At 38.4% G+C, this 25,518-nt stretch overlaps 1 protein-coding gene across 18 annotated transcripts in view; it reads left to right on the plus strand.

Annotated features, from left to right (window-relative positions):
* Positions 1-25,518, plus strand: part of SEMA5A (semaphorin 5A) — a 326,978-nt gene that overhangs the window by 281,292 nt on the left and 20,168 nt on the right. For all 18 annotated transcript variants that reach the window (XM_065667646.1, XM_065667638.1, XM_065667640.1 and 15 more), the window contains 2 exons: positions 5,645-5,870; positions 15,545-15,763. In XM_065667646.1, coding sequence (XP_065523718.1) covers positions 5,645-5,870; positions 15,545-15,763 — 445 coding nt within the window. The remainder of the gene's footprint in view (positions 1-5,644; positions 5,871-15,544; positions 15,764-25,518) is intronic.

A 25,518-nucleotide genomic window follows, 5' to 3' on the forward strand; every position in this document is an offset into this window, starting at 1 on the left:
TACCTATAGTCTAGGATATAGAATATAGGATATAGATGTGTCTTTGCATAACTCAGATACAATAGGGATTTTAGCAATGTTTTCAGGTTAGTTTAACTGAGAAATTTACAATGTACAAGATTTTGCTTAAGGACTTGTATTTAATGGTGTTTGGGTGTTCTTTCAGGTTATACTCTTGATACAGTATTGTGATACTGAAATGACAATAAAGTAAGGTATATCTAATGGTATTTGGCTGAAGAACCTGGCTTTTTGAACTGTGAAAATGAGTAGAAACATGATCAGGGAATTACTGGTCTTTTGTTTGTTTTATTTTGAAAATACTTTTATAAATAGAAAATATTTTACATTTCTGTAATGAAATGTACCATTTATTATTAATGAAATGAACCATTTATTTTTTCAAGTTCAGTTAGTGATTTTACTGAATGTGTTTTTCAACTACTGCAAGACAACTGTTATCCATATTTTGGTTCTTGGAGAGGGTTAGGGTATATTAGCACTTCGGGAAACTTATGTTTTGATGTGTAAACAAGGCCCCCTGTAAATGGGAACTAGTTTTCTCTCAGGTTTTATAACACTGTTACATGCATTTTGGCCTTTGTTTTGATTGCATGCAACAGCTATCCTTTCCTTTAACTACATATCGCTGTGACAAACTCAAAGCATAGGAGATTGCCGAGAGACTCAGATTCTTACATCTTGCAACCTTTTTTGTTCTAGGTGACATACTACACCATGAATTGGCAACATTCTTTTCTATCACTGTCTTACTATCTGAAAAAAAACGCCAGTATTTTGGGCCAGAAAAACTGCAGCTTAGCATAATGAACAAAAAGGGAAAAAAAATAAAGTATTATTTAATCAGTGGACCATTTGGTGATTCCAAAAGAATATTTAAGAACTAATACAATATATTAAAATCATAAAAGATAGCTGTTGGGTTGAAAATACTTAAATGGACTCTTTATGTTGATTTAGCTGCCTTGTGAAGATAGTATCTCACACTAACAAATGAGGAAGAAAAACACAGATGAGAACAAAAAAAATGCATTCAACAAGGCATAGTATACGTATCAAAGAAATAAGTTTGTTTGGGGAAATACCTCCATAATATAAAACATGATATATAAATGGGAATAGAATAATCTAAATTCTGTTCTTTATAAAATTGTAATTCAGGTGTAGATAAGATTTTAGACCAGTTTCCTAAGGAGGTATCAGCCTATCATGCTGTTTGGTTAATCAAAATCAAACTTCAACTAGGAGTGGATGTCTCAGAGATTCTCAAAATTTTCAGGAATTAGACTGAAATGGTAATGCAAAGGTAAAAAAACAAACAAACAAACAACAAAACAAAACAAAACAAAAAAGTCTGTTCCACTTTTTTCCATGAGAAAACAGTAGAATTTAGTTCTACATTATTTATCAGGTTGCTTCCAGTTTGAAATGTTTTGGAAATAGCATTTCAGTTGTCCTTTTCTAACATAATACAACCAAATAATTCTAAAACAATCTTGATAAAAAACATGATAGTAATATTCTTGTTCATTATAGATAAATATTAGGATATTATTAGTAAAGACAGAAGGAAGGTGTCTGGTTAATAGCATAATCAATGGTTAGGGGTTTAATTTATAGTTCCTTTTCTTCAATGCTGTCCCCCATCCCACTGGGATGCAAATGGCTGTATGATGTTTAGCTGCCTGCTGGGTTAAATTATGACACCCACTTAAGAAATTGTTCAAGCATAGAACAAGGTGAGAAGAAGCAGATAATCCAGGCAGAGAGAGCAGTTTCCATATTCTTAGTCCCTGACAAATCCTTCCAATCAGACTGTCTTCATGCTAGCAGTACTAAATATATATACCCATGTGTGGTCTGAATTGCGCCTTTTCTCTTACCTCCTATACTTCCAAATCTGAGACCATTCAGACCAGATCATTGTTCTGCTTATATTGGACTTTTGTAGTGCCAGATCACGTCAATGCTTTCATCAAGCACAATGCAATTTTTGATTCCTTTGTGGCAGACACAGTAGTTGGTAGAACAGTACAGCACTCACTGTTTGTGAGAGAAGCCATGAGGCTCTGCCAGGTCATTATTAGTGCAGAGCTTCATAGGGTCACCTGTTGTTGGGATATTCCTCTGAATATTCTCAAAGAGAGATTATTTATTGCTGTAAATATATGCTGGATAATCTGCATATACTTTTGTTTCCCTTGCCATTCTGAGCCTTTCATAAGTATTACCAAATGGTTGAACAGACAGACATGACAGCAGACAAACTTTCTTATAAGCTATGCTTCTTGCACCAAGCAAGAAGAAAGGAAAAGCTAACAAATGGATTCTGCAGATGCTCTTAAGGAACACCTTTCCTTTCTGGCTCATGTAACAATGTATGATAAGCTATGCACCAAGCAAGAAGAAAGGAAAAACTAACAAATGGTTTCTGCAGATGTTTTAAGGATCACCTTTCTTTTCTGGCTCACGTAACAATGTATGAGTATACCCTCTGTTAGGAGGAATTGCAGATCCTGAAGCACACTGATTACTGGTAGTCTGTCTTTCTAGGAAGAAGTGAGCTGGCATGTTCATTTCAGATGTATTAGCAAAGCAACATTCAATACATTGCCACTCAATTAACTTCTTCCTTTATTGCTAATTTTTATTTGACAGAGGGTTCATTGCATATCTCACACATTCTGTTCTATATGACCCTCACCTGTCTATGCCATATCCAGTATCCTCATATTTCTAGCAGCTTTTATTTTTGATTGAAAAATATCATTACAGAAATCAACAGCAAATGAAGAACTGAAACTTTAGATCATTATGAATGTTTTGCTTATATGTTTCTAGAAAAAAGCTTGTGTTTCAAGATGTTTGAAAATGACACAGCACTTCTCCCCGACTTTCATTGAATTTTTCCCAGACATTTGTCTTTGCAACAGAAAATACTTTGATTTGCAAAACTGAATTATATGGCAAATGTTAAATGGATTAAAAGCTGGCTCACTGACAAACTGAAAAATGTGGTGCTAATGCACAGACATAAATGACTGGGATGTGTCTAGCAAGGTCTGCCTGGAATCAGTTCTTGGGTCAATAGCACTTAACGTTTCTATCAACAGTCTAGACAGTGATATAAACCATCTTCAATAAAGCTTGAATATGACAGAGATTGTTGAGTTAGTAAATAATATGGTAGATAATTGTGAAAGCTAATAAAATGTATTTTAATATTGCCAAACACCAGTCTCTTGTGTGGGATAGGAGACTCTATGTAGTTGTAAAGCTGTAAGTTAAAGGATATATTATCAAAGATAATTAGGTCTACTTAAGCTCTTTGTACGGTGTCGTGGAAGGAAACAGCACTAATGCAATAATGTATGTATTAAATTGTCGCTGCTTGCTGTATTGATTAAACTGCTTCTAGATTGCCAAGTAAAATTTTGGTGTCCAGTCTTAAGGAAAATAAGGAAATGGGACATAAGGAAGACATAGGGATGCACAGGACCTGGAGATCAGGTTTTAAATCATATGTAGCTTTAAGAAGTTCAGCTTAGTTTACCATTATGTGCGGGTACTTGGGCATGAAAAATTTGTCAGTACATATGGGACAAGGAACACTTTCAGTATCGTTGATAAAGGCACAGCAAAATTCAGTGACCAGAAAATTAAATTAAAGGGGAAATGCAGCCTTGAATTAACTCGCAATTTGCTAGCTTTGAGGGTTAGTAAATAGTGGAACAGCTGATGTGGGGAGGTGATAGACTTATCAGTGCTAGACATCTCTATTTAAAAAAGAAAAAGAAAGAGAGAAGGAAAGACAGAATGCTCCTGCTAAAAGATGCACTGTGATCCAGCCGCTGGAGGGAACTGCACGTTGGGCATGAATACCTGGTTGGAAAAGCAAGCGGGGTGGTTATGGCTGTTGGTGGGATCTGTTAATTTTATGATTTCCTTTTTACAGCTCATGTGCTGCAAAGATAAGTCAAGGCTTATGTGTTCTGTCTTCAATCTAAAATATACATTATTTAAACAGTTGCCTAGAGGGGTCATAAAGAAATTACTTTCCTTTCTGTACACAAGACCTGATAGTTTGTTCTTTGCTGTCTTCTGATGCAAAAAGCATTCAGTGCTGAAAGTCAGGTTCTGGACAGGTTGATCCAGTCCTCTTTGCTCTAAAGGGATCCCCTTTCATATGTGGTCCTTGATATGACTCATGGCCACCACTGTGAGAAGAGACCTTGCATAGCCTGGTGGAGCAAGTAGTAGTCCAGCTGAAATCTTTGGGCTAAGAGCTCTTTCTTGCCTGAAGTACCACAGAACTATGAAACCAGTCTTGAACATAGCCTGGTGAACTGGCTTTGCTAGTGGGGCAAGGGTTTCTGTGGAAGAATCTTTTTTTCCAGCTCTAATAGATGGAAAAAAATTATAAAAGTTTTTAGGCACAGAATCACCTTTTAGATCTGAAATAACACCCACAGACTTTAAAACAAAATATAGAGGAATTACTCTCAGCCTAATTGGATATGTTAGAAGTGTTAGTGAACTGGGGAAAGTATGAGATAAAAAAGGTTATTATTACCATGAGAATGACAGGAGCAGGTAATCTATTGCTTTTGCAACATGGTGGTATCAGTTGGAGTAGGGGTTATAGAAGAAGGAGGTTGTACTATGAATGATAAAACTTATTTTTACTGTATCCGTATTTTTAATGTTTGCTGGAATTACAAACTTTAGTAGGCTCCTTTTCAGAAGGTACCCTCCACTGTGTATCATTCTAGAGGTCAAAGGTAGAGACATCATTTAAACATTGTACCACTGAAGCCTATTTCTTTTTACCTTTAGTAGTTTGTCAGCATGAATTTGTTCTGATATTTAGTGGTTATTTCCTTTCACCTGTGTAGTTTACGAAGCACTTGCATCGGATGAAGCATATTGTGGTGTGGGAAATGAATAAAGCCATATATTGTGGTGCTTGGGAATATTGGCCAATATGCTTTTCTTATGTGTGATCTGTTCTTGAATGTTCTTGATGGCTATCAGTCCATAGAGAATTTGCTTCCGATTATAGGTTTTGCTGTGCTGGAGGTAACATGCACCTCGGGGAGCCAAGTTCTGTAATAGAAAACATTTTTTGTCCATTTTCCCCTTTAATGCATGAGCATTATGCAAAAAGAACAGTGCTTTGCTTATCCATATGCCACTAGGTTTTACCGAGGAATTATTTGCTAGTTTGTGTCTCGTATTTGCAGTTTATCAGAATTCCTCTTACTTAACAGCTTTAACATATTTAGCTGCACCTTATTTGGAGCTGTTAATCCATAAAGGATGCACTTTATCATGGTATATATAGTGTTCAGCTTACTGTTTTTATGGATGTAATAGATTTAATTTGTGCAGTTATATTATTGCTTTCAGGAGTGTGATACTGTGCTTGCCTAGAAGCAGAAAAAGTCACTTTTAGTTTGAGATTGGAATTAAAAGCTTATTGAGCATCACTTCTACTGGAAATGCTGGAAAAATATCAAAAACTTTTTATTTGTTTTATTCTATTGGTTATTTTTGTTATGAGGGTTTTGGGGTGTTAAGTCATATTTAATTATTATATTAATTATGAACATTTTTCTGTCAGGAATATCAGCCTTGTAACACCAATGCCTGTCCAGAGTTAAAAAAGACAACTCCTTGGACGCCTTGGACCCCAGTTAATATTTCAGACAACGGTGGCCACTATGAACAACGCTTCCGATACACCTGCAAAGCGCGCTTGCCTGACCCAAATTTGCTAGAGGTGGGAAGGCAAAGGATTGAAATGCGTTATTGTTCCAGTGATGGCACCAGTGGATGCTCGACAGATGGTAAGCAAAGCTAAAGTGGTTGAATGATGCCTCCTGCTAGCAAGGTATCTGCAATTCCATTTTCAGCACAGAGTGGAAGTTTTTGCTTGCTAATGTTTTCTGTAACAGAACTGATAATGAAAAATAGGACATAGTGATTCACAACAGGGAATCTGTATTTCTTCTGGATGTAGTTTCATCATTCAGACTAATCAAGTGTCTTTTACACTAGTTATGAGATTTCCCAGGTTATTTTACTATTATTTACAATAATCTGTGAGCCATTACATGGCAGCCCAGTTCTTGGAGGACTCTTTCATCTCCTTATACTCTCAGCTTTTTACTGGGGGAGAGCTTGTGCAACATTAAGGTATTTGATAAATATTTAGCTAGAATATGTAGTATTGGTGCTGAGAACTTTTCGCTCAGTAATTCTGAAATAGCAACTGTAAGATTCATGCAAGTGTTTAAATGAGCTTATGAACTCGATCATTTATGTTATAAAAGTTTATGTTGTGCTATTGCTAGTGATTTAAAGTTCTGTTTATTTCTGAGATAGAAAACTGAACTCCTTCAAAATCTTTTCAACTTTAGATGACTTTAAATTGGAATTATTTTTCTTCAGAATTTTGTTCTTTCCCTATCAGTAATACATAGTTTTGAAAGAAATGTATATATGTATATATATAAAAAAATACTAGAACTTCTGAAACTCTAACTGTATTAATGCATTTCATTAATTATCCAAGTTTAATTCTGTATCAGCATTTCAAGTATTATATTTTAGTTATATAATCTCGTGAAATACTGGTTTTAATTATTATATTTTAAAATTTATAAACCTGCTTTCACTTATGAAGCTTTTTGTATCTTCACAACACCCATGTTAGCTGAAAAAATGTGTAACTGAAGGCGTTTGGCTTATCTCAAGCCACAAAGACAGAATGATTTCCGAGTCTTTGGCCTTTCTCATTCTCAGTATTTTTTTCAGACCTACTCTTGTGAAAATCAGTGTTAAGCATTTACTGTCTGTGCTGCCTGCATTGGGCTTACATGGCAAGGTTTTGGTAGCAGGGGAGGCTGCAGGGGTGCCTTCAGTGAGAAGATGCTAGAAGCTTCACCCATGCCCTTCATTGTGACTGATGATCAACCTTTATTGATTCACTTGACATCTATGTCTTTTTGGATAGGGCAAGATGTTAGTAATTTTTTACGGAAATGCATAGTAACGAACTGTGTGAAATAATAATAAAACAAAATCTGTGGTACTCCAGATAAGATTTAGTTTCATGCTCTATGTCATTCCCATTGCAGGTAATCTACAGTCTCCAATGTTTTGGTTTTTTGGGTGTGAATAGCAAGGCAGATTTTGGCAAGGAGCAACTCCTGTAACAAGTGTTCCTACTATTCTCCTGTTTTCATGCAAATTAAGTTTCAAACTACTGTTTAGCAGAGATGTTACTCTGCTAGGGTTACTTGTATAAGCTGTCTTTCTTGTCCTAAATAAGACTTTTGGGTGGTGTTGCTGCTTTTATGCTGTCTTTAATCATTTTGACATTTATGACATCTTTTTAAAATTTCATGAGATTAAATGAGAGAGAATATTTTCACCACCGTATAGTATATAATTAGGAGAGTTATCACAATTAGAATCTACAACTCGATCTACAGAAGAATCTAGATATATTCTTGTCTGACAGCTGAAATATCCGCACTTAACAATGGACTATATGAAACCCACTTAGAGAGCAGGTTAGTAAGACAAATCAGTGCAAGAGCCAGTTTTTCCTAGATCACATTGCTGCAGGAAAATTAAGCATGGAGACACCTTTTTCTATTCTGAAGTCGTGATCGTAAGTCCTCTCCTGGAGTTGGATGCAAAAACTGACTCTTTCTTATAGAATATAGCCAGAAGTAATAGTGCCTAAATTTTTTGAAATAAGGCATTGGTAGTGCAAGAGGCAAGGGAGTGTGTTCAGGTGTTCTTTGGCTGATTAGCTTGAAGATATTTCTTACACTTCTGAACATGAGATTCCTGAATTTCCTGATGTTTTAGGGGATGCATCTTGCTGAAGTTGATGCTTTGCTTCATTCGGAAATAATCATTGGACCAATGTATGAGAGTGACCCTATTGCACAGTAATTGGAATGTTCATCTGGGAGAAGCATTTTTGCTGACTAACCCCGAACTACTGAATATTTAAGTACTTTATACTGAATAGTCAACAGGGCAGAAACTATTATACATTTGTTCCTTCTTTCTAGTGAGCTCCCTCATAACTTTATCATTAATTTGTCCTTAATTATTCTGAAATGAAAAGTAAAATTGGCTTTCCAAGTGGCTGTGTTGACCAATATGCTTATGGTGAAAATTACTGTTATGTCTCCTTTAGCAACATTTTACTTTGAGCCTGTTTGCATAGGCATTTTCTGATTATGGATGTCAGAACAGTATGGAGTGGAACATTTGCGGGGGGACTACTGTTTTGATTTGCTGATGTGATGAAACTTACTGACTTCCTCTAAACTGCAGGATTCAGGAGCACTTCCCTGCTCCCAGGTTTGGATTTAGGTCAACATGCCACCCATCTGCTGCTCCTTGATTTCATTGGAAGGAAATACATGAACCGTGTAACGTAGCTGTAGCTTTTTGAACAGAAGGATTTCATGAGAATGAGAAACCATGAATTTTGGCAGGCACCTTCACAATTTCTGGCTAGATAGCAAGGAAGCATCTTAACTTACTTTCACCTGACCAGAGCTTGGATACTGTGAAACATTCCTTTCATTATCTCCATGTTGAACTGTAGCAATTTGCTGGCTTTTATAAGAAGATTAATCCTGGTACAGCGTGCTTGGCATACCTCATTACCAGAGATGTGTTCTGCAAAGATCAGTTCTCTGTTCTTTGCAAAGAAAGCCATTTGTTAGAAATGTTCTCATTGCCGATAATCTCCCACTGTGCAACTACAGTCATGCCATGTAAAACAGAATCATGTTTCACTGTCAGATGCTAGCAAAGCAAACTTTCTTTGCAGTCTGGGATTAGAGACAGAACAACTTCTTGCCAGAAACCCACTAGACTCCTCCTGAATATGGTAAGATTTCTATCTCAATTAACCAAGCAGTAGCATTTGCACACTGTATTCGTGCTTTTCTGATTTAAAGTTTGGTTAAGAGGATTTTGTTCTTTGCCTCTGGTTTTCATATAGTGCTCAGATAGGAAAGGCACAGCTGTTTCAAGTCAACTGAGAGAGAGTCTGTACATTGTTGCACATCTTAATGTGAATGTCTGTACAGTCCAGGTTAAAAGTATTGAAATTATGTCACCACACGCTTTAATGGGAGCTTATGAAACATTAAGTATCTACATTAAACATACTGACTCTGTAGGTTTGTTAGGTTTGAATATGAGAACATAAGGCATAAATCAGTCAAGTAACAATTTATCAGATATCATTGCTACTTCTTTCTTAGCTACAGGCTAGACTAGAGAATTATTATAAATATATGTGCTTTATTAGAGCCTCACTTTTAAGGTAAATTAATTGAACTCAGCTAGGAATGTTGCGGTCTTCAAGAAAAATCAGGCCAATCAAGGTATTATTACAGGCATTTGCAAAGGCAGGTTGTTTCTCCTGTACTAGTCAGGGCAGGTGACTTTCATGTTAACGTATCTCTGAACATGATTAATTTCTTGTGGGATTATAAGATTACTCAAATTCAATCAAAAAAAAAAAAAAAGCCCTAAAAAATTACTTAGAAATTATCAAATCATTTTGATTTAGAGCAGAATTATGTAACTTAATGAGACAATTTTTTTCTGTTATACACGCTTGCTAGGTATACTGGGATAAGTCAGCAATGAAGCAGTGCTTGTTTCTCTGTAATTTTATCCATACTGAACAGAGCTTAGGCACTTAAAATGAGCGAATAGTCTTGTATTGAGATGTCATTTGATATCTCCTGTCTTTCCTGGTCTTAGAAGTTGATGGTTCTTTTGTCCACAAAATCCCTGTGATTGATTTTACTGCAGTTTTTGCAGTAGTGGAAATTTTTGCTTTAGGGAAACACAGCTGCCTATTTTAAATTGTCCTGGGATTAAGCACTTAAATTCCCTTTTCTAGCCTCTGTGTGCAGCAGTTTATTAATTGAGTACGACTTCTAAACAACTGAAAATAAGCCTGTTGGTAAACTGCGAGCAAACCTCATACATCCTAGTCATTCACAGGGTTTAAGTCAGTCATAGGCTTTCTGAGAATGATTTAGTTTAAAACATTTGACTGATGAACCTGTCATGAAGGCCACATCTGTATTCTATTCACAGCTGTTCTGTCTGTCTTGGGAAAACTGTTCGTTAGTTCACTGACTATGCTATGGCAGATCATTCTTTTAGCAGATTTCACAACTATTTCTGTAGATAGGCGTTATATAAGGAGAGCTTAGGTGGTGTGTAAACTAGACTTTTGCTGTTACCAAGACAAGGGTGTTGGCTGTTGCAGACTGTTATAGCCAGGTGTTTTCATCTTGGGGGCAATAAGCTAAGAAATACAGGAGGCGGCTTAATGTTATTTTCTGTTGGTTGGCACAATCTGGTTTCTGTTCTTGGACACGGATGTGGAGTAATCAGGAAGTGACCTGAATCACAGAGGTGGCAAGACTACCACAGATTAATGAAAAAAGTAGGAGTTTTCATAGTTTCATGCAGCTTGATCTGAAAGATTACAATGCTTTTACATTATACCTTATCCTGTCAAGTTTGATGTAAACTGTGATACAGATAGGACTTGGTTCTGTATAGCCATTTACTTTGTGAACTTTTTCTTGAAGAAATTCTAGAGTGTAATTTTTTCTTTTAGTTTTGTATTACCTGTCTCTGACCCCTATCCCTACTACCACCTCAATTACTGAACATATCAAACAAAATAAGGACTTCTTAGATGTAGGACTCAATGATTCTTATTCCCCATCTGTTTTCCATATCTTACAAGTTACTACACACTACGTATCAGTTGGCCAAAACAAAGGAAAGGGGTAGTTGGATTTTCTGTTTGCAACAGTCTTTGCATGGACAGTTACAAGAGCTCTGCAGACATATGATGATTAGACCACGTGTCTTCTTTTTTTCATATGTATATTTATGTGTATGGGTATATATATACATGTGTATTTCTATTTATAATACATGCATATGTATAAGTATGTATTTGTGTGTATGTATGTATGTGTATGATTTATTGGATTTTCGTCATGCTGGTATAATGCTAGGCAAATTCACCCTGCAGATTCATATTCTGTATTGGCTTTTTAAGTAGCATGTGAAAGTATCAATATTCTAATACTAAAAAGTTGTTACAGGGTGCCCTTGTGAATTATTAGCTATATAGAATATTCAGTAACTTTTATTTCAAAGACTGGATGATGTGAATTATATGCAGTGAAAATGCCCCAGAAGCACAAGGTCCTGAAACTGAAGGGGTTTGTTACAGAATGCTGTCTCATTAATTTTCAACTATGAATTCTTTTCTCTTAGATTTATTCTCTAGTATCATATCTATTTCATATTGTATCTGCTGCTATGTTTATGTCCAATCATTTTGTTCAGGTTGCACTTTTCTTTACATTGCCCATGGACAAGATGTTTACATTTTTTGTAGAAATGAAGAGGCTGCACTGATGGGATGCTTACACAGTGTGTTTTCTGTCACTGCCAAAAGTCCTATTTAGAGTTTTGTCTTCAGAGGCAGCTGTTCTGCGCTTGCCATCTTCTGAAAGAAAATCTTTCTTATTCTTTTCCTTAATGTATCTGAAAGAGAGAACCACCTGCTTAGTTTCTCTTGTGTTCAGATGGAGTTTTGTGTGTTTTAATTTGTGCCCATTGCCTCTTGTCCTGTGGTGGGTATTAGTGAGAAGAGCACTTTATTCCCCCACATCAGGTATTTATGCACACTAATGAGATCCCCCTGAGTCTTCTCCAGATCAAACAGTCCCGGCTCCCTCCACCTCTTCTCATAGGAAAGATGCAGCAGTCCCTTAATTATCCTTTGGTCCTGCCCTGGGTTTTCTTCAGTAAGTCCATATCTTTCTTGTACTGGAGAGCCCAGAACTGGGCCTAGCACTTGAGATAGGATCTTGCCAATACTGAAAAGATGGGAAGGATCACCTCCCTTGACCTATTAACAAGGTTCTTCCCAATGCAGCCCAGGAAGCTGTTGGCCACCTTTGCCATAAAGACGCATTGCTGGTTCACAGTCAGCTTGCATGCACTGGAACCTCAAGATCCTTCTCTGCAGAGCTGCTTTCTAAATGGCCACAAACTACTGTTGCATGGGGTTGTTCCTCTGCAGATGCAAGACTTCGCATTTTCCTGTGTTGAGCTTAAAGATGTTCCTCTCTGCCTAGTCGAAGTGTGGCACAACCCTCTGGTGTATCAGCCACTCTTCCCTGTTTTATATCATTAGCCAACTTGTCTAGGTCATTAATGGTGGAGTTAAACAGGATTGGACCCAATACTGAACCCTGGCAGACATCACTAGTGACTTTTCTGCAGCTGTACTTTGTCTGACTGACTACAACCCTCTGGCCAAGTTGTTCAGCCAGTTTTTGATCCACCACACTGTCCATTTATCTAGCTAGTACTTTGTGGATTTGTCTATTGGGAAGTTCTTGCAGTCAGTATCAGAACCCTTACTAAAGCTGAGATAAGTAACATCCACTCTTCTCCCTTCATCCATGAAACTAGTCACCTCACTGTAGAAGTCTACAAGGTTGTTCAAGGAATATGTAGTACTGTATTTCCAGAACGTAAACTGATCTTGCTATTTTATTGTCACTAGTGACAAAATGTTAATCTTTCACTGTGCAGTTTCCATCTGAAAAGAAAATTCTAAAAGCCCCTCTATGAACACTGGATGAGTTACTGTAAAACTGTGAAAAGACTGCTCCTTGTACTGATATTTTTTAGCGCTTTGAAAAGAAGAAAGCATAGAAGAACACTTGCTGCAGACCAAATTCCACACTGAAAAGATTCTTTAGAATATTATTTCAGAGCTAAAGTACCTCACAGCTTTCCCTTAGAAGATTCCCCTTCCTACTCCCCAATTTAAATCACGAGGAATCTATCTAACATTACAATGGCAAATAAGATCACAACTTTTCCTGAAAAAGCTACACCTTTCCGTCAAAAGTCTTCAGAACATCCTAGTATTGGTATTCAGTGATGCACACTGCATTGTTTTACAAAGAAAATAACTGGCAATCTGCTTCAATTAGCACTTTTCCCATTGTTTGCATTGTGGTTAATTTAATAACTAAAAATATCCGAGTTTGAAATTCTGGTATAAAAAAAATTCATAGAATCATAAAATGTTTTGGGTTGAAAGGGACCTTGAAGATTATCTGGTTCCAACCCCTGACACCTTCCACTAGACTAGGTTGCTCAAAGCCCCATCATGGCTAGCCTTGGACACTTCCAGGAAAGGAGCATCCACAGCTTCTCTGGACAACCTGTTTCAGTGTCCCACCACTCTCATATTGAAGAACTCCTTCTTTATATGTAATCTAAATCTCTTTCAGCTTAAAGCCATTCCTCCTTGTTCTATCACTGCATGCCCTTGTAAAAAGTCCCTCTCCCGATTTCTTGTAGGCCCCCTTTAGGTACTGTAAGACCACTATTAAGTCTGACAGCCCACAGCATAAGCTGGGCATTTCCATGAACAAAGTAATACAAAATTGCAAAATAATGGTGTTAAAGAACTGGAAAGTGGCCCTGTATTCATAATTCCCATATTGTTTCTTTGTACTTGCTCCCTTTTTGGATTTGATGGTATGCCATGATTCTTGAAATGCTGCTTTTAATATATATGTAGTAGAATCTGGCTCAGCAGGAGAGAAATAGATAGCCTCTATAATCACTGAAAGGTTTTATCCATTTTTAGTGATTTTTATATTGCTATTTTGCTGTTTTCTTTTTCAACAGTTTCTTATTACATGTATTTTTGTATTGCTGCATCATCATTCTAATGTTGCCAGTTATTGAATAAAAATATGCAAAGCCTCATCTACTTTGGGATATTGTACTTATTAGGGCAGAAGTTAAGTGTTACCACTATTGCCATAACCACAGGTAGAAATAGGGTGTAATTGTTTCAGTACTGGACACTGCAAATAAGGGGCTCCTCCATTCTGGTTATCTATAGTATTGGTCCTGCTCAGACCAGGACTCCTGTTGAACAGACTCTTCACAGTATTACTTGCAGCTGTTTCCAGTATATGATTCAGTACATCTTCAGTTTCTTTAGCTCCATTTGATACTCCCACAGTGCCTGTGCTTGTGGGTAGGGCATAAAGAAATTTCTTAAGAATAAAAATTTGTGCTGCAGTTTAAGCTGCTAACAATCCCCTGCATTTCTCCACTGTTGATACCATTTGTCTGTACTTATTGTAGCAATACTGAAGCTCTTGCAGAAGCAGGCAGCCACATCCTTGGCTGTTTTAAGTACCATTCACAGCACCTTCTCTCATCACAACTACTTAAATAAGTGTTTGTAATAAAAGCAGCAGTTAGTGGCCCACTGATCATAGTTTTCAGTTTCCACTGGGGAAGTTTGAGCAGCTTTGGCAACAGTAGGAAATCCCACTAGTGTTTCTGGAGATGCTTAGAATGGTGCTTACAGGTAATGCTACAGCTCAAGAGTGAGTTCAGTGTTGTGCTGACTACAGTTGAGGTATACTTTTATGTGGGATCAAGATTGAAAGTGACAAAGATACTCAAATTAATTGCAGATTATTAGAACTTCTCCTGGGGCTACATCCAGGCATATTGGTGGTATGCCGAGAACTAGATTCTGTGTGTTCTCCTTTCACTGATAAATAGTAGACTTCAACCTCCACCACTGTTTAATCTAATGCTTTTTCTTAGTACTAAACTCACTTAGAAAAGATGTTTTCCACTTGCTAGATGGTTATTTTAACTAGGATGTATTCTATCATGTGTTGGGTTGGTTTCATAACCTATATGAAACCACCTATATGTGGTTTAGAACACTTCAACTCAGTGGAAAATAAACTGTTTTTTAAAGTGGCAAAACATTGCTCTACACAAAAGGGAAGTCTTACTAGACTTTGTGGAATTATTGCTATACACTATCTAAAGGTTGATTATGGTTAGGATAAGTACAGTGCATTGCTTTCAAGGACAGCCATGAGCCTCTGGGCACAAGCACAGGCTGGGTAGACGAAGTGGACAGAATCCTGCAGTGTGACCAAGGGGAACTGGCTCAACGAGTGGTCACAGGCAGCTCAGTCCTCTCTTCTGTGCCAACTTCTTCCTCTGAAACAGAGGCAATAATACCTCTGTAGTGTATTGGGAGTATTCCAGATGACAATTCCTGGGCAACAAAGAGAGAACTTTTATCATCCTCAGGTGGAGTTCAGTCAATACAGCTGTAAAGCTTTAAGTAAGGAGTTGGATCCAAGTCTTCACTGTATTTCTGTGCAAGGGATTATGAAATTTTTATTATGGAATTAATTCTTGAGGTTAAACTAAGGTTTGGATTGTGAGACTAAAGGACAAGACTCTCCTGGTTATATTACTGTTAGAAGCCTAGGAGTAAATTCGAAGCGGAAAAGGTTGTTTTGAGGTGAAATACTGTTTTAATTCAGTATTGGGTTTTTTTCAATCTTTATTTTATTAGGATTGTCAGGGGACTTCTTGCGTTCTGGACGATACTCTGCTCATACCATTAATGGTGCCTGGTCACCCTGGTCTCCATGGTCTCAGTGCAGTCGTGACTGCAGTAGAGGTATACGGAATCGCAAACGGGTCTGCAGCAATCCTGAGCCCAAGTACGGGGGACTTCCTTGCCTCGGCCCATCTCTAGAGTACCAGGAATGCAACATTTTGCCTTGTCCAGGTAAGAGTCAGGTAAAGAGAGTAGTATGTGAAAATAACTCGTCTTCAAGGCTATATCTTGCAATAGCTGATTTGGTTGTTTGGGGGGTTTTAATTGGTGGATTTGGGGTTTGTTGGTTGTTTGTTTTTTTTTTAATAAATCACAGCTCAAATTTACCTTTATCATAGAAGTGGATTTGGGTAAGATTCTCATGTGATGTCAATCAGTTCATTATCAACAATGTTAACAGCTATGTCTTTTTTCACTTGTGAGACTTTGACTGCAAAAATACAATTTTAATGAGTAAACTTAAGAAGAAAACAGACATAAGAAATCTGGTGAGAGTTGAGAAATCTGTCCTAGTCTTTATTTAAATTCAAAGTATCATTTTCATCATGGTAGTTGTTGGCATTAAATGTGTGATAGCTTCTGAGTGTAGAGCCTCCAGCAAATAAGGTTCAGGACTGATCACCAACTAGGTAGTATCTCAAGTAGGCCGTCAAGATTGTTGGAATCTTGAGCTTCTCCTTCTTTGAATGTTTTTTTATGGTTCTTTGAAAATGATTACTAATAGCATATATGTTTTCAAGAAACTACTTCGGATTATAAATCATTGTGGTATCTTAGATATTTTGGGGGGAAAATCTTGGTTTCAGTCACCCCCCCCCCACTTTTCATAAAACACATCCAAATTCAAGAGCTTTTGAGCTTTGCAGAGGCTTTATGGAAGAAAGGAGAAGGGTAGAAAAGAAAACATGAACAAAAAAAATGCAATTGGAATAGGAGGAAAAAATTTAAGTTAAGAAACAATAGGGAGGAAGGAAGACAATGAGAGAACAAGTAAATTTAGAAATAAGCATTCATGCATCTTTAGTTGTATTAATTATGTATAACAGTGCAGCACATTTTAGTATTGAACACTTGGAGCTTTTGGCATTTACTTAAATGTGGACCTGAAGGATCACTATGGAAATACACATATTACATAAGTACATTATCGTAGTAAAGCATACACGTGTGTGTGTATATATGGTTACAAGTTAAACTGTGTTCCCTAAACCATGGATATATTTGTTTAATGTATTTTGTCTAATCTTAAAATCACAATGCTTTTCCTAATCTTTTTAAGCCCTTTGACAATCACTGTCCATTCTCTGCATCAGAATTTAAGCAGTACATCTGTGTAGAAGATAGGGCTTCCCTTTCAGGAATATATAGTTTCTTGAAAAATGCTTCCGTCTTGAATTGGACCTGAAGAATATGTTTTGGCAGATATCCCACAGATGCAGCAGCTTTGTAAGTGTTCTGGTTGTTTGATGAAAGTGAACTTTTCTGCAGTTTTATGGCTGCTGGGAGCAGTAGGATCGCTTGGCAACTTGAATGCCTCAGGCAGCCTCCTGAGGCATTCAGGCCTCCATCTCTCCTGCTGGTGGGGCAGATCCAAAGTGAAGTTCAGTTGGGAATCTCTGTTTTGATCTGGGTGAATGTCCTTTGAGACATCGAGGTTTTGAAAGAGGCAATTGAGCACAAAAAGCCAGCACTTTCTGGTGAAATTTTCTTGCTACATCTTTCAGATGCTCATTGTGTAGCTTCTCCGTCTGGCAGTGTAAGCATCTGAGGAGATGAAGGCAACGGATTATATGCTTCTTTCTGAGCTTAGAGGCATGATCAGTGAAGGGTGACCATGTTTTCTACACCAAGCACTGTGAGAGAAAGGTGGAAAGGAATCAGCAGAGAACCAACAGTTGGCAGAGAATTATAAAATTGTGGCACAAATCTCCACATTTTCGCAGCCGTTGTGTATGCTCTAATCCATTAGTTCCCAAACTGAAATCGTAACATCTTGCTTTTCTTGAATAATAAAATTATAAACAATTCTGTTTCATGTGGCTGAACTGTTTGGAAAAAATTTGAAGGTTGACAGTAATGCAGTAGGTCAGAGACTTAGGAGACCACTGTACCAACATGTGCAAGCCTCCCCAGGGATGCACACAACAGGTGAAACAAGCTAGAACATAGCACCTCCTCAAGGTTTCTTCTTCCCTTATGAAGGGAAGCCCCCTGTCAGACACTGCCTTCAGCTTCCTTTGAAACGGGTGAGTAGTGTAGTAATAGCTAACAGGTCTGCTCACAAGTACTGAGATATCTGATTGTATTACCATACTGTATAAACAGAGGTACATTCATTAAATGGGCCCAGATTATCTATAAAGTGGGGTCAGATTTGTAGTTCATCTCTTGCTATTGATTCTTAAATTACATGTTGTCTTGATTTTTTTTTTCTTAAATAAGTTAAAGGTTTTCAGAAGTAGTATTTTTAATTAGCTCTACAGCTGGTAGACTGTTATGTTTTTTTCAAAGGAAATTGTTGCAACAAGTAAAACACAAGTTATGCAGACATAATTTGTTATAGAGGTGCTTGTTGTTTTTGAGGTAACCAGAACCCAAAACTAAAAGTACATGAAGTTGTTAGGCAGAATTTGAAATTATGTTTTTATAAAAATTACTCCCTTTTTGGCTATGTCTGAATTTGAAAATATTTTTAAAGATCAGTTGGTATACAAGTGTGGCAGGCCTTTCTGAAGCAAGAATGGATGTCCTAATATATCTAATAACTTTCTTCAGAGACAAGTGTTATTGTTCTCTTTAGTGCAAAGCAAAATTGAATAAAGATGTAAAGCTTGAACAAAGTATTTAGATGTATGATAGCCTGCAAGGCATCACAAAGTTCCTCAACTGCGGAGCTGTTTGCAAGTAATTAAGAAGAAATGTAAGGGCCTAAGTCAGATCTCAGATAAATCTGAAGGGAAAACATTGCAAGAAGTAGTTGTAATTGACTATTTTTCTTTCTTTAAGACATGTGAGAGTAAAAAATGATTGCAGAATAAGGCTTATCCATAAATTAGCTCTGATTATAAATTTGTAGAAAGGGAATACATTTTTATTAGAGAAGCATACTGATGAAATTCAGTTCTCTTAATTTTTAATGAAAATTGCAGAAAATAAAATTGGTTGGTAAATGTGAATACCTATTAGGTTGACATTTGTAAGACCTCATAAACAAAGGGGAAACATAAGTAATACATGAGTGAAGAGCCTTTTCTCCAGGCCCATGAGTACAATCTTAGCAGACATCACAATAGTGGCACAGGGGAGAGCAGCCAGAAAGAGAAACCATGGTTGGATCAATATTCAACCTTCTTGTTAACGACTCTGCTGCAGACTGGATTTCATTTTCTGCAGAGTTGTATTTAGGACAGCTATATAAAGTCAGTCTTACCTTAGCTATGTAAGTGAGTTTCTAAAATGTCCGTTGGGTTTTGATCACACAGCCCTTGCAGATGTTTTTGAGAAAGATTGGTACATGTGCAGGTCTCATTGTGGTATTGACTGTACCCTCCTCACATGGACTAGGCTGTAGATGGAGTTATAGAATCATAGAATAGTTAGGGTTGGAAAGGACCTTAAGATCAACTAGTTCCAACCCCCCTATCATGGGCAGGGACACCTCACATTAAACCATCTCACGCAAGGCTTCGTCCAACCTGGCCTTGAACACTGCCAGGGATGGAACATTCACAGCCTTCCTGGGCAACCGATTCCAGTGCCTCACCACCCTTACAGTAAAGAACTTCCTCCATATATCCAATCTAAACTTCCCCTGTTTAACCCATTACCCCTTGTCCTGTCACTGCAGTCCCTGATGAATAGTCCCTCCCCAGCATCCCTGTAGGCCCCCTTCAGATACTGGAAGGCTGCTATGAGGTCTCCACGCAGCCTTCTCTTCTCCAGGCTGAACAGCCCCAACTTTCTCAACCTATCTTTATACAGGAGGTGCTCCAGTTCCATAATCATCCTCGTGGCCCTCCTCTGGACTTGTTCATAGAATCATAGTTGGAACTTGTTCCCACAGTTCCATGTCCTTTTTATGTTGAGGACACCAGAACTGCACACAATACTCCAGGTGAGGTCTCACATGAACAGAGTAGAGGGGCAGGATCACCTCCGTTGCAGGGACTGAGTAGGAGTAAACATATCAAACCCTTATTGTTAGCATGAGCATCAGGGAGAAAAACAGGGACTCTGCATAGTTCATTCTTGCCCATGTAAATAAGTGAGGTGCAGACAGAAAGGCTGATGAATGTGAGGAGATTTTGTTCTGGCCTTGACTTGAGAGTAATGGCCAATAAAGATGCAACAAAGAATTTGATGCATTCTAAGATTTACCTGCACTCCGTCAGGCTAAGGACAGCTTTACTTGCTCTTTGCTGGCACAGAACCTTTTAGTTACAGTCCAGTCCAGTCACGAGCCTTTCAGAAATCTGGTTAGTAGGAAGGGGTGAGATGGCAGCCACACAGAAGCTTTCCTGCTAGGGCAGGGTCAGGTTCTTTGCTCCTTGTTCTACTTATTGCAGACAGGATCAACCCCCTGTGGTGTAAACTGCTGAGAAAGATGAGTGTTGGAGAAACAATACTGATCAGTGCTTAAGTTGTGCTGAAAGTCAGTAGGACTTTTTGCTTCTAAATGAATTAGAATCTGGGTTCAATGTCACCCCAGAATATAGTAAGTGCTGTGAAGAAATGACACAGTGAAAAAGCCTGTGGAGTAATCACTGAGTGCAACAAGACTCTTCTGTCTGGTTAAGTGTCTTGCAGTCTTGTTTTAAATATACTTACTAATATATTAATAGCCAGTAATTTATGGTGCTGCAGAAACCCAGAACTTAAAAAAAAATAATACCGAAGCCATCAAGGACCTGCCTTTAGCAGCTACTATTAAATTTTTCTTGAGCCTGTAGAGGAGAGGCAAACAGTGAAATTTTTCCCACAGCTTGTAGCAAAGTAAATGGTCCACTGATGTGCAGGTTGATAGCAGTCACTGGGCAGATTATTTTTTTCGTGGTATTTGAAGGCTCAATATATAATAGTAAATGGAACTGTGCCAGAATATTGCTAGAAATTGTACCCAGGGCCAGGAATATGATATGTCTGTATTGTACAAGTTTTAGAATGATCCCTCATACAATTTTTTCTTTGACTAACACTCTCCCAAATAATCTGCAGACATAGTTTGGGAGTCAGTGTAGGGTAAGGCCTGTTCCCAGTGCTCAGTTTCTATGTGGGCAAACTACTTTGAGGGGCAGGAGAATTTGCACTATTGTCTTGCGCTAGAAAATTATGCTTTGGCCCTGTGCCTCAGCTCCTTTTTAATGGCTCAGAGATGTGGTGAATAGAGATGAGCTGGCAAGCACTGAAGAGCTTCAATAGCTATGGAAAGGATCTGTGAATACTCACTGATGTTTCTATTTTCTTTGAGTTACTAACATGTGGTCAATATGAAAAGAAAGGAATCTATAATCAGACATATTAGGGTTTTGTTATCCTTAGAGGCTTGCGAGATATGTTATGAAGAAAAACAGATGAAGAGAAGCATTATTTGAATGGTAAAATCTGCAAATTTAGAAGAATTACAGGCATTTACTGTCTAACAGATATGTTTTCCTGAGACTACTGATAACCAAACATAAGGTATTCTGTTGTAGTTCACAGTATTTGTAGAATCATAGAGTGGTTAGGGTTGGAAAGGACCTTAAGATCATCCAGTTCTAACACGCTGCCGATGGCAGGGGTGCCTCACATTAGACAATGTCGCTCAAGGCTCCATCCAGCCTGGCCTTGAACACTGCCAGGGATGGAGTATTTAGCACTTTGGGCAACCAGTTCCAGTGCCTCTTCCTTATATCTAGCCTGAACTTCTCATGTTTAGGTTTAATGCATTACCCCTTGTCCTATCACTACAGTCCCTAATGAAGAGTCCCTCCCCAGCATCCCTGTAGGCCCCCTACAAGGCTGCTATGAGGTCTCCACGCAGCCTTCTCTTCTCCAGTCTCAACAGACTCAACTTTCTCACACTGTCTTCATATAAGAGCTCGAGCCCCTGATCATCCTCATGACCCTCCTCTGGACTTACTCCAGCGGCTCCATGTCCTTTTTATGTTGAGGACACCAGAACTGCACACAATACCCCAGGTGAGGTCTCACAAGAGCAGAGTAGAGGGGCAGGATCACTTCCTTCGACCTGCTGGTCACGCTCCTTTTGATGCAGCCCAGGATACGGTTGGCTTTCTGGGCTGCGAGCGCACACTGAAGCCAGCTCGTGTTCATTTTCTCATCGATCAACACCCCCAAGTCCTTCTCTGCAGGGCTGCTCTGAATCTCTTCTCTCCTCAACCTGTAGCTGTGCTTGAGATTCCTCCAACCCAGGTGTAGGACCTTGCACTTGTCATGGTTAAACTTCATAAGGTTGGCATCAGCCCACCTCACAAGCGTGTCGAGTTCCCTCTGGATGGCATTCCTTCCCTCCAGTGTATCAACCGAACCACACAGCTTGGTGTCATTGGCAAACTTGCTGAGGGTGCACTCAATCCCACTGTCCATGTCACCGACAAAGATGTTGAACAAGACCAGTCCCAACACCGATCCCTGAGGGACGCCACTCGTTACCGGTCCCCAGCCAGACATTGAGCCATTGACCACAACTCTTTGTGTGTGGCCATCCAGCCAGTTCTTTATCCACTGAGTGGTCCACCTATCAAACTGATGTCTTTCCACTTTAGAGACAAGGATGTCACATGTTACAATGTCAAATGCTTTGTAGAAGTCCAGGTAGGTGATATCAACTGCTCTACCCCTGTTCATCTCTTCCGTAGCCCAACTGTAGGAGGGCCCCATATTGGTCAGGCAGGATTTCCCCTTAGTGAAGCCATGCTGGCTGTCACCAAGCACCTTGTTCTTTTTCATGTACCTTAGCATGAGTTCCAGGAGAATCTGCTCCAAGATTTTGCCAGGCACAGAGGTGAGACTGGCTGCTCTGTAATTCCCTGGGTCTTCCATTTTCCCCTTCTTGAAAATGGGGGTTATATTTCCCTTTTTCCAGTCGTCGGGAACTTCACCTGACTGCCATGATTTTTCAAATATGATGGACAATGACTTAGCAGCTTCGTTTGCCAGCTCCTTCAGGACCAGTGGTGGATTTCTTCAGGTCCTTTTGCTTTATTTTTGTTTCATTCTGTTTCTTGTTGCCTTTTCTTTTATTCTTTTGCACAGAGGTACACTTGGCTCATGTGCCTTACTTAAGAGTTTAAAGCATAGCTACATGAATGCCATTGAATAGCATGAGCTAACAGGAGTTCCTGTTCCCTCTTCTCCTCAGAGCACAGAGGTGGATCAGAGGGAAAGGACAGTTGCCATCTCTTAGATTTGGAATTCTGTTACTTCATGACAGTACTTTGGGATCTTAGCAGTTTCAAACTTGTTTGAAGCAGTTTGGTTTAGTTACGACATTTTGACTGAGAAGAGCTGAATAAATTCATATAGCACTGAATGTGCTAATAAGCACATAGTTTAGGATATACAAAACTCCCTGAAAGACTGTTTAAGTTATTTATGCATCCCTAAAGTAAATTATTGCTTGTTTATTTTTCCTTCATTATTTCCTTCTTTTTTTTTTTTTTCCTTGCAGTCATACTTGGGCACAAGGGAACAGGGGTATGTTCAAAGAAACAGACAGAAACTGTTCCTAAATCTCCAGTCCAACATAGCTTGCCTCTCAGGCTGCTGAAGCCCATCTCTCCATATGCATTCATCTATTTAGGCTGCTTCTGTAGCCAGTGAGTAGAGGGCTGAACTGCCCTTTGGAAGCAACTGTTGCTTTTCTAACTTAGAGTCTCAGTTATAGGCCTAAACCTGTGTTTGTCCCTAGATTTTGTTGTTGTACTTTCCTTAGAAGAATTAATTTACCTTCTGTTTCTTCACTGCAGACTGTTTCATTGAGCATTGCTTTTCTGAATAAATGTTATCTGTAGCATCACAGAAACAAAACTTTGTTTTTGCAAACTCCGATATAAAAAATTGTTTTTTTCCACACTGAAACCTGCAGCAGTACTCCACAGGATTAAGAAAAAGCAACAGAATAAGTAGTATGAAATGGAATGATCCCCAAGTCTCTGAAAAGGAGCAGTACTCTCTTGGGTATATAGGCTGCTGAACACCCAGTGCCCCTGGATCTAACTTTTACTCAGCCACTGGGAAGCACAACAACAGCATTTCTGTGGGTGGAATGGACAACTGATCTTCTATTTATGCTCCTTCGTGGATATAGAAAAGACTGCCCTCTCATCTTTTTTTTTTTTTTTACTCTCTTTTGCTGCACTATCAAAAAGATGAACATGAAAAGTTATAAACCCAAAGGCATACACCAAAAAAAAAACAAAGATGTTTTTTGTTGTTTAAACTTGAAACAAGACCAGACAGTATATGGAAAGAGCTTGCAATCCCGCCTGTGTTCTCATGAAAGCAGGTGAGGTCAGTGTGTTGCCTGCCCACACTTAGTTCCTTCCATTTCCTTGTAAACCCCAAAGTGCATAGCAGGGTATCCAGTTTACTTAATTGTCTCTTGGAAATTCTCCAGTATTGTGGATGTTTTGTCATGTCACCAGGAGATCCCATTTTTGTACACTTTCTCCCTAGTACATCCTCTTCCCTGTTTGGTTGGTTGGGTTGGTTGGGTTTTTTCATTATATTGGAGAAATATTTATTAACAACAACAGCCAGCAGGCAAAAAACTGTTTGCTTTACTACAAAGAAAAGAGCGTTGTTTGAGGCACCCTGCTAGCTGAAGGGTGCTTTCTTCCCAAAGGTACCCACCTCAGTAATTGCCAGAAAAGGTAAAGACTCCTTGTATCTTTCATTGTGGAACTCCTTTGACGACTTTCTTTTGTCCAACAGCTCTACAGAACTGTTATGTAAAGAAACTGTAGTGACTGGAGCTTTCCTTGCAGCTGTTTTATTTTCCTCCTGTAAGAAGCAGAAATAACATTAAGGACTTCATGACAAAAGGAAAAAAGGGAGAGAAAAAAAAAACCAACAACCAGATGGTGCTGTGTTGCTAAGCAACTTTAAAGAAAGATGAAAGAAACCACAGAGCTCTATTTAGGTCTTGTAAAAACTCAAGCAGTAAATGCCCACTCCTTTGATCTTATTTAACCATGATGCTTCATCTTCTGTTGCTGAGAAGGAAAAGTTCTGAGAACAAATAAAAAAGGTAGTTATGATGTTCGTTGAAATTCCTATTGATTTAGGATGGCAGCCTGTGAGTAAATAATCCCTATGGAAATTATATCCCTATAGTTATAATTACACTGTTCAGCTCAACCATGATCAAATCTGACATTGTCTATTATATTATTTCTGTCCTCTCCCATCTTCCCTGCTTCTGGCTTTACATCCAAAGTTTTATAGTACAGCCATGGTCACTGCAGTTGTGGAACATGGTAACATTCCTGGATGACACCTCAGTCTCGGCTATCTATAGATTGATGGCAGTTGGCAGTTTCAAATGTATATGCATTTGTAATGCTTACTCTGGTCCACTGAAAAATAAGTAGAAAGTATTGGGGTCACTGTCTCCATTACACTGAACAAGCCACATGTAATATTTGCAGATGCTGTCTAGGCAGTCTCAGGCTGTCACTCTGTTTCACGCAGGTCTATACATCACAGCAGGAATGCCCTCAGGTTATTCGTTTAAACTAGTCAAGGATCATTTTAAATAAAATAAAAAAAAAAAAAAAGAAAAGAAAAAGGTGAGTATCTGGAAAGGAAGACCCTTAATACCACATGAAATGAATAGCTTAGGTAACAGCTTCTGCTTTTATTTGACATGATTTAAGAAATTTAATTTGAGAAGAAAAGGAAAAGAAGGCAAGTTCTGAATA

This window comes from Lathamus discolor, chromosome 2 (assembly GCF_037157495.1).
Source record: "Lathamus discolor isolate bLatDis1 chromosome 2, bLatDis1.hap1, whole genome shotgun sequence".
Taxonomy (NCBI): domain Eukaryota; kingdom Metazoa; phylum Chordata; class Aves; order Psittaciformes; family Psittacidae; genus Lathamus; species Lathamus discolor.